Source organism: Lissotriton vulgaris, chromosome 7 (genome assembly GCF_964263255.1).
Source record: "Lissotriton vulgaris chromosome 7, aLisVul1.2, whole genome shotgun sequence".
In the NCBI taxonomy this organism is placed as follows: Eukaryota; Metazoa; Chordata; class Amphibia; order Caudata; family Salamandridae; genus Lissotriton; species Lissotriton vulgaris.
Genome location: NC_141695.1, coordinates 196,445,182 through 196,455,202, shown reverse-complemented (window position 1 = coordinate 196,455,202; position 10,021 = coordinate 196,445,182). Strand labels below are relative to the sequence as shown.

The 10,021-nt window shown below is 37.2% G+C and overlaps 1 protein-coding gene across 1 annotated transcript in view; it reads right to left on the bottom strand.

The window, feature by feature from the left end:
• Window positions 1–2,089: 2,089 nt before the first annotated feature.
• The window catches only part of LOC147701176 (lens fiber membrane intrinsic protein-like), a 159,570-nt gene continuing 151,638 nt past the window's right edge, over window positions 2,090–10,021 (bottom strand). The window contains exon 4 of the mRNA XM_086928589.1: window positions 2,090–2,479. Within this exon, the coding sequence (XP_086784715.1) occupies window positions 2,439–2,479 (41 nt within the window). The 3' untranslated portion in view covers window positions 2,090–2,438. The remainder of the gene's footprint in view (window positions 2,480–10,021) is intronic.

Below are 10,021 nucleotides of genomic sequence, written 5' to 3'. Positions count from 1 at the left end.
GTACAATGTGTTAAAACATTGTATGTTATTGATACATTCACTGCCGGGTTGAATAAAAGTGAATGGGAAGGTAAAGTTATGGGAGGGAACGTAATTTGAATACTGAATGACAGTTACCTCATATTAATATGGTGTGAAGACCTCTCCTCGTCTTTTGACCAATAAAATTGTGGGATTTACACATTTGCAACATTGGAGGGTGGTACACTGACCTGGAAAATAGTATAACTAGGCTAGGCTTAGCTAGTTAGATTGTCCGACTTGTCTGAATAGCTGACCTGTCACTGACCTAACACACTCAATAAGTGATCGAGAGCAGTGGTGCTGGTGGAGCACTCTGTCAGAAGATTTCATAACCCAATCGGGGTTCTGGAAAAGAGTTAAATAACCCAATTGGGGGTTCGACTGTTAGCTGCAGAGAGGGTTTACAGGGCTGGTGTTCTGAACTTACCTGTGGTGCCGATCTTAGCCAGGTCCAGTCCTGGTCCAATTTGGTCCGTAACCTCTCCTGATTCTGGTCTGCACCTGTTCTTTCCCGCTGGCACCTGCACTATGGGGTTCCAATCCTTTATCCCAGCCCGTGGCCAGGGATGGTCTTCACACCATTCTAGGTAACTATAAAGAGTGGGTTTGTTATTGTATTGTTTCCCTTTTCTACCCACCCTGTGTTTTTAATGCTTAATGATATTTTCCAAATTATTGAGCATTTCGTTTCAATCTTCATCATTCTAATAGAACAAGGAATTATTGATTTAATTATGGTTTCAAACATTTAAGAATTTTACTTAGATAAAAGAACGTATACCTTTTCTGAGTTTGTGGTTATTTAAGAAACAATAATGTTATTCTACTACCTATTTTCTTGCTAACTCCCTTGATCCTCTAGGACTTGAGGTATCAGAGTCTTGGATTGGTAAGTCAAAATGGTATAGGTCCTGAATGGTTAAATTTAAATTGATTGAGTGTAGGTTTACCTGTTCAATGTGTATATAGTTTTATGGGCCCAGGTTAGTATGGTAAACTGAGCAGGTGAGCCTGCGCTCTATCAGAGTTATGAGCCCTAAGAATTCTACTGGTAAAATAGTCACCCTTAGATTTAAGAATCAAGGACATGTATGTTCAAAGTGCAACTTTGAGCTCTTTTTTACTATCCCCTGGGTAATCATCATTCAAATATTTTTTTAAATTTTACGTTTATCTGGTGTCTTGGATTTTAGAGCTGTACCATAGAGCTGTGGGATGCCAATTATGGGAGTGAGATCAACTTGTCAGTAATATAGATAGGATGTAACCCGAAAGTTAACATTTTCTACATCAATACCAATGGAGTAGGGGTAGATGGTCCGTCTTTAGCCAGCGCAAGCACAAAGTCATTAGTGGGGGTAAGTTTAAACCTGAGAAGAATGAGGAGATGGCCAGAATCTTGAGGAATGGATGGGCTACAATTATAGAGATTGCTGGGGGTGAAAACAAGGTCACAGGTGTGACCTGCTGCATATTTTGGGCCCAAGAAAAAAACCTTCTCAACCTATGCCTTCAGGATCCAGAAGCATGTCCACTTCGGTATCAGAAAAATAAATCCCCACCAATTTAGGAAGAAGCTAAACACTCAGCTCTTTTCAAAGAACACTACTTCAGGCAGTTTGTCTTCTCACCATTTTACAAGGGGATATCCCCACTGGGGCTTGCCTGCTGTACAACACTTAGATGCTACCCTGGTAGGTTTGCACTTTGGAAATAACAAAATATACATGTTGGGCTATTATTTTTTCAGTAAATGCCAAAAGGTTGTGACTAAGAATTAAAGATGAAAATTATTGTCAGCTGAAGGGAGACATTATTGAACATTTTATTATATTAATGCAGTTCTATTTCACACTAGTGCGCTTATAAAGGAGGCTTGTCTAGAAACATATACGATCATTTCCATGAGGGATACTTAAGCACATATGACTGGTGAACTCACAGAAACAACACAAGGGCAACAGAAGAATCAACTGGTGCTTTTACTTGAGTGGATGTTCCATTGATGTCAATTGATAATGGTAACACTAATAATTTAACTCTGAAAAAATATAAACCTGACAAAGCCAGTACAGAAACATTTATTGAAAAAGAGATGACCTTGCACACTTGAGAAAACAAGGGCGACAAACCATAGGCTAACCATGTCGCCAATATTTCAGTATAGACCAGAGCTTTGCTGGCATGATGTTTAGCACAATGTCATCTTCTCTTCTGGTATTTTTAGAGGTGTGAAGGGATTTTGACTAGTGAGAAGATTTTCCAATGAATGGCGGTCTTCCTGTTTTCAGTACTAAGTCTGGTAGAACCAAAGTTCCTACTCTGAAAGAGCCCAGCACTGGTAGGTTTAGTGTTAATGATCTTGGTGATCCACTCATCTTCTTTGATGCTTTGTTTCTTGTTGAGTTCACCTGCTACTGAGTTTCACTCTTGAAGGAGACACAGGCAATAACACCTGCTCAATAGAGGGATCAGAGGAGACAAAATGGTCACAATGTCAATGAATTAAGAATCACAACCAATAGTATATTTTTACCATACTGTACATAGTTGCAAAAGCCACCTCTGCAATGCCACCAAACCCCCAACAACATAGAAAACATCAAGTTAAAAAACAAACAATAACCAGCAATTTATTTTATTTTAAATGTTTTATATAGTGCAAACAAGATCCATGGCGGTATCAGAGCGCTTTACAATTGAGCAATAAAGAGGATGCATATAGATCAGACTACAGGGTAATCAAAAAGTACAGTAGGAGAAGAGCGGTAGGCCAACAGAACAAGGCATAATTATAAACAGCTGAGGAATATGCAAATGGTAAGGGGAATGTGTCAGAGCGAGACTGGAGATTAGCGGATCAAGAATAAGCAAACCACTTGACTGTTGTCCGAGAGGAGGAAGCTAGGAGATATAACAACAAAGTAAATACGAAAAGTACAAAAACAAGTAATTTTCTGAAACTTAAATCAAAATAAAATCATAAAAAATGTGATAATAAACAAGGGAGAGGTGGGCAAATCTTAGAGTGCTAGTCGTGCATGGGGGGTTCAAGGACAATAATTTGTTCATCAAGAGTGCTCTAACTTCTTTTTTGAAAGATATCATTGAGGGGTTAGTCTTGATTTTAGGGGTCAGGGAGTTCCATATTATTTTCCTTAAGATGCTCATTTGGAAGTTTGTCTCTTTGGTGAGAAGACTAATGTGCTCTGCTTGTTCAAACTCTTGTCTAGCATTATGCTCAGTACTCTCATGGAGTCAATGATGTGTGGTATGCAGTTTCGAGCTGATAAGGGATTCATCCATTCTTTGATGACTCTTGACTGGTTAGGTAGGGAAATTAAGAGGAATTCTGTTTTAAGAGCAATCAATTCAAGGTGATTTTGGGTCAGCCAGTTTTGGGCTTTCAGTAGAGTGGTGTTGAGGAACCTGATGTTATCAGTGGAGGAGACTTTCAGGTACGGTTGGGTGGCATCGGCATACATGAGATGATGGATGTTGGATAGTTTCAACATTTCAATTAATGGCTCCATGAACAACTTGAAGAGAGTTAGTGAGAGCGTGGCCCCTTGTGTTTTCCCTAGATTATCCAGAGAGGGATTAGATAGGGACTGATTAGCCTTGAATATTTGAGGTCTATTTTGGAGAAATGAGGCAAACCAGTTTAGGACGGGCCCTTAAAGCCCCATCCTGTGTTCCAGTAGCTTGAGTAAGCAGTCATGTTTAACCATATCAAAAGTTGATAGGTCAAGAAGGAGTCAAAGGTAGGAATTGTTCTGATCCAGCATTTTCAGAGCATCATCCACAATGTCAGTGAGAGCTGATGTGGTACTATGACAGTTAAAGAAGCCAGATTAAAATTGGTGAAGTAGTTGTAATTGTTCTATGTAGTTACATAACTGGACGTGGATACATTTCTCCATGTGCTTCGCCGGGGTCGAAATGTTGGAAATTGGGCGGAAGTTGTGTAGGTTAGTATGATCTGCTGTAGGTTTTTTAGAATGGGGTAACCTGTCTAGCCTTACGACAGTTAGGATTGATCTTCGAAGCAGTGAGGCATTCTCTATCTTGGCCCATAGTGGGAGTAAGGATGGTTTAATCTCATTGAAAAAATTTGATGGCGAGGGTCACTGAAGTGGTTGGATGGTCAAATTCTGTCAGAGTTTTTACAATAGTTTTTTCATCCAAGATTTCGAATAAGCTCCAAGAGGCATTGTCCTTAGGGGCATGAACTGGCACAAGCGAAGGCACTAAAGTGAAGAGGATGATGCGGATAGGTGGTAAGATGGGCAGGAGCGCCAATGAAGTCTGAAGATCATATTCCATTTTTGTTGTCTTTTCTTTTTTTTTAAATGTATTTATTTATAACTTCACAACAGCAAAATAACACATACAAAAAAAAAGAGAAAAAAAATGGGAGAAGACAAATAATAACCAAAAATCATATTACATATAACAAGTTTAGAATTCACAATAATCACGAAATGATCCCCAAATACTAATACCAATCTGATGTTTTTTAGACCCTTTAACAGCAAATAAACTCCATTCTAACTTGTATGAATTATACATTTTAGCCACCCATAACTCGAATGGTACACAGACAAAATATCGATTTTTTAATATCGATAAGCAAAAATATCGAAGTTTTAATATCGATATACAGAAATATCGAAGGTAAGTAATATCGACAGTCTAAATATCGATATTGGTATGATATCAGTAATATCGAAGTTGTAAATATCGATGTTAATAATATCGAAATTAATAACTTTGATGTTACTAATATCTATTTTTAAATAAATTTAGTGTATATTATATTGTATTAATTATGTTTTAATATTTTTTTTAATGTTATTTTATTAAATATTGTGTTTTACTACTGTAGCGGGTTGTGGGTTTATAGGGGAATAGGGTGGGAAGTAATTTAATTATGTTAAATTAATTATTAATTATTAGGAATTATTAATTAATTAATTGAGAATTAATTTTAAATTATTTTAATTAATTAATTAATTGATAAATATGTTCTGTAGCGGGTTATGGGTTTATAGGGGAATAGGGTGGGAAGTAATTTAATAATAATTAATTAATTGATATATGTTTGTACATATTTTAAATAATTAATTGGTAATTAATTTCTATTAATTAGTTAATTAATTATTATAATTTTTTATCATATTTATAATTATTAATTAGTTGGTAATTAATTATTATTAATTATTTAATTAAATTAATTAAAGTAATTTTTATATATATTATTTATTGTTATTAATTAATTAATTGTGCAAAATAATATTAATTATTAAATTAAATTAATTACAGCAAATGTGCTAATATATTTATTTTATTGTTATTGTTAATTAATAATTAATTGGTAATTAAATAATATTAATTAATTGTGGGTACAGGGGTATTTTTAGGGTTCAGGGTCAGTTTTCAGGTCATGGGTACAGGGGTATTTTTAGGGTTCAGGGTCAGTTTTCAGTTCATGGGTAAAGGGGTATTTTTAGGGTTCAGGGTCAGTTTTCAGTTTGTGGGTAAAGGGGTATTTTTAGGGTTCAGGGTCAGTTTTCAGTTCATGGGTAAAGGGGTATTTTTAGGGTTCAGGGTCAGTTTTCAGTTTGTGGGTAAAGGGGTATTTTTAGGGTTCAGGGTCAGTTTTCAGTTTGTGGGTAAAGGGGTATTTTTAGGGTTCAGGGTCAGTTTTCAGTTCATGGGTAAAGGGGTATTTTTAGGGTTCAGGGTCAGTTTTCAGGTCATGGGTACAGGGGTATTTTTAGGGTTCAGGGTCAGTTTTCAGTTCATGGGTAAAGGGGTATTTTTAGGGTTCAGGGTCAGTTTTCAGTTCATGGGTAAAGGGGTATTTTTAGGGTTCAGGGTCAGTTTTCAGTTCATGGGTAAAGGGGTATTTTTAGGGTTCAGGGTCAGTTTTCAGTTCATGGGTAAAGGGGTATTTTTAGGGTTCAGGGTCAGTTTTCAGTTTGTGGGTAAAGGGGTATTTTTAGGGTTCAGGGTCAGTTTTCAGTTCATGGGTAAAGGGGCATTTTTAGGGTTCAGGGTCAGTTTTCAGTTCATGGGTAAAGGGGTATTTTTAGGGTTCAGTGTCAGTTTTCAGTATTTGGGTTAAGGGGTATTTTTAGGGTTCTGGGTCAGTTTTGGGTTTTTGGGGTACAGTCGTACAGGGTAAAAATTAAATAAATTTAAATTAAATCAATTAAATGAAATTATAAAATATAAAATTACATTAAATTATTACGTTTTTAATTTATTTTAAATGTATATGTATTAGTTTTAATTTTTTTATTATGTTTTAATATTTTTATTTAATATTTGTAAAATTATATGTATTTTATAATTATTTTAACATTATTATTAATACATTTAAAAAAACGATATTTTTAATTCCGATATTTTTGTACTACGATATTATTTTTTCGATATTTTTGTACTTACCTTGTTAGGGATAGGATTCCGATATTTTTGACTTCGATATTTTTGTCCCGATATTTTTGTAGGTCGATATTTTTGATTTCGATATTTAGTCAGACATTCAACTCGAATACAGGAGGATATTTCTGCAACCACTCACTGGCAATGCAAAAATATCAATTATTGATGGGTATGTAATGCAATCACTTGATTATTAGATGGAAGCATCCCCAATAACATAGTAACAGGAGTAATTGTCAGATGAGAATTCATAACATAAGACAGAAATTTCTCTATATCCGAAATAAATCTAAGTAGTTTACAAAAGCTAAAAAAGTTATGTAAACTGTCTGCATTATCCTCCCCTCATCGGAAACACTTTCCATCAAACCCAGCTACCCATTTAGACATTCGTGCGGGGGTATAATATAAATCAAATATTGTTTTAAAGCATTGTACCTTCAAATTGGCCGTCATTAATATCTCCCTGGAACAAGCTATAATATTCTCCATTGAGATGTTTTGTTCTCCCAATATCATAGACGATTTAGCGTTGTATTTATCAAGATCATCTAGTTTATATGACAATAATAGCTGATATAACACACCTATAGTCTCCTGTCGTCTAACCAACTCTATAATAGAATGGGGTGCAAAATTTACTTTTGTCCGAACTAAAAAATCCCTGATCTGTAAAAATCTTAAAAACTGCAGTTTAGATAAATCATATTGTTTAGCTAGTTCATCAAAAGATTTACACCCCCCAGAAGAAAAAAAAACCCTAATTTAGTAATACCTTTCATTCTCCAGCCATAGACTATATTATCCCCAAATATAGAAGGTAGAATCTTTACAGCATTCAGGGGGGTATAATATGATATTATCCCCAGAGGGTCAGATTTTTTCATTCTTTTCCATACTTTATACGCACTGTGTAATACTTTAAACCGTGTGCACTTAAAATAACTCCCATCAATTTCTCTAAGCAGGCATTGTCTCACAATAGGGCCCAAAAGTATTTTAAAAATCGTAGGGGCAGAAGCGCTATTCATAGCGCTCTCCCCCGTTAATAAAACACACATTTTTAGCAAGAAACATGTATAAAAATATAATGTGAAATCCAGTATGGCTAATGCCCCTCTCTGAACTGGAAGCGTCATAAAACGCATTGCATGTCTAGGCCTGCTCAGAGTCCATATGAACTTGCCGCATATCGATTGAAGGTGTTGTAGCCTGGCGCTTGCCACTTCCAATGGAACTGACCGAAATAAATATAGAACCTTAGGTAAAATATTCATTTTTATAATAATATTACGCCCAATTAACGTGAAGTGCAAGCGCCCCATTTATCTAGTGAGTCTCTAACGCTCTGTAGTAATGATTTTGAGTACGCATCCATCAACTCAGTCATGGAGGCTCGTATTAAGATACCCAAGTAGGTAACCTCGGAAAGCGCGCGGCAGTGGTGAAGCAAGATGGCTGCTGATTGAAGAGCTCTGTCTTTTCGAGCTCTGCTCGCCGACGAAGGGTCGTCTCCTAGGCAGCGTCTCCTCAACGCAAACAGGGTTTCCAGCGGCTGAAATGCTCAAGCGCTGAGTGGCAAGTTTTTGGACCTCTAGAGGGTCTTTTTGTTCTTTTAAAGAGCTCCGCTTGTTTCTGCATCATTACTGCTGCCATTTTAGGCTTTTCTTCAGAGGCTATTCACACGACCATGAAGACGATGTCCTGAATACTTCAGAATTTGCTTTCCTTTTCAAACTGGATATGTTATGCTTCACATTTTACATTGACTGTTCATTTTTTTTCTTTTTTTTTTTGCTTCTCATGTTGTTTAAGGAATTGGTAAATAACTGGCTGCCAGCCTCTTCTTTAATATAGTAGCTGTGACCCGCTTTTTTGCACAATTTGGCGGTATTTTCACATGTTTAGCGATGATGTGCGGGACAATTTCTTTTTTTATTTATTGAAATATAGAATGCATACTTATCTTCGAGTAAGTTTGTAACATATATACTTGTTGCATTCTACTTTTTACTATTTACCGCTATCATTTGGTGATATTTTGCTGGTCATTGGCTCTTCCTTACTACTTCTACAAAGCTGTCTCCAGGCTGTGTGTTTTTTTTATTTTTGTTACATAATCTACAGCTGCTTTTACTTCCTCTCTGTTGTCAACATGGATTCTCATCATCCAAATAAATCACAGGGGGCTTCTTCTGGTGGTTGGAAAGATGCAGCGACTGGTTCTGTTAAGCGCATTAAGAAAGACCCCCCCCTCTCCTTGTAAGTCACTGCTCCCCCTTACATAGAGGATATAATGGTCCAATTACACCTCTTTTGCCCTTTCATGAGTAACACAGCTGCCACTCTACATAGGTTAGATGAGAAGTGGTCTGGTCTGGACTCGATGCAAAAACAACAGTTGATGGACAGAACGCAGAACAATGTCACACATTCAACCCAGTGCAGAGATCTGGCCCTAAATCCATCGTTTTTTTTGCACACCACACCACCCCAGTTCAGACATGGCCATATGCAAATCAACCTTGACCCTGTGCCTCATGGGAACAGTCCAGCGCGAACTGCCAAGCCATGTCTTTCCCGGACCGGAATCAAGCATCCTAGGACCGGTATCAGCCGTCTTCAGCCAGGATAGCTTGACTCCAGTGGTGTGGAGAGCATGGGACTCACGTCTGAGCATAACGATCCCACTCGGGGCGACAAATGCAAAAACAACAGCTGATGGAAAGAATGCAGAACAATGTCATACATTCACACCAGTACAGAGATCTGGGCCTAAATCCATCAGTCTGGTCTGGACTCGAGGCTTTCGGATGTGGAACAAAAAGTCAGTGATGCTCAAGATGTTCTCGCTAAAGGCGATTGCCTCAATAAAGATGTTAGTTTGCTCAAGAAATCTGCAGAGGATTCAGAAAATTGAAATAGGCGTAATAATCTACGCATTTATGGTATTCTGGAAGGTTCCGAGGGATCAGATATGATCACATTTTTGAAAACTCAAGTCCTTCAGACAGTTGGTCTCCCAAAATCTATAGACTTTAACATCCACAGAGCTCATCTATTGGGTCCACAGGGTGCATCCTCGTCATCTAAACCAAGAGGCATAATTGCTTATTTTCTTCTCTACCCGGATCTCTTGGCAATCCTGAACGCAGCTAAGCAACACAAGCAGATGCTTTCGTCTGGCCATAAAGTTTTCTTCAGTCAAGATGTTTTCAAGCCAACTGCTATCCAGCGGAAGGAATTCCTTGACCTTAGACCTGCCTTTAGATCCATGAATGCCCGTTATGGTCTCATATATCCTTGCTTCTTCAAAGTCACCTATAAAGAAAGAACTTTGAGTTTAGAGGATCCTGCTGATCTCCGGAAGTTCATCCATGCGCATAAAGGAGAACAACTTATGGAACTGAGCAAGCCTTAATTGCTTTATGCTGGTTCTGTATTGGTCTGTTTTATTGTGTTTACTATGTAGTTGGTAATTTTTTGACTATGTCTTTGTTTGTTATCTCCCACAGTCTTCCTGCCTTCCCTCCATGGAATTGAT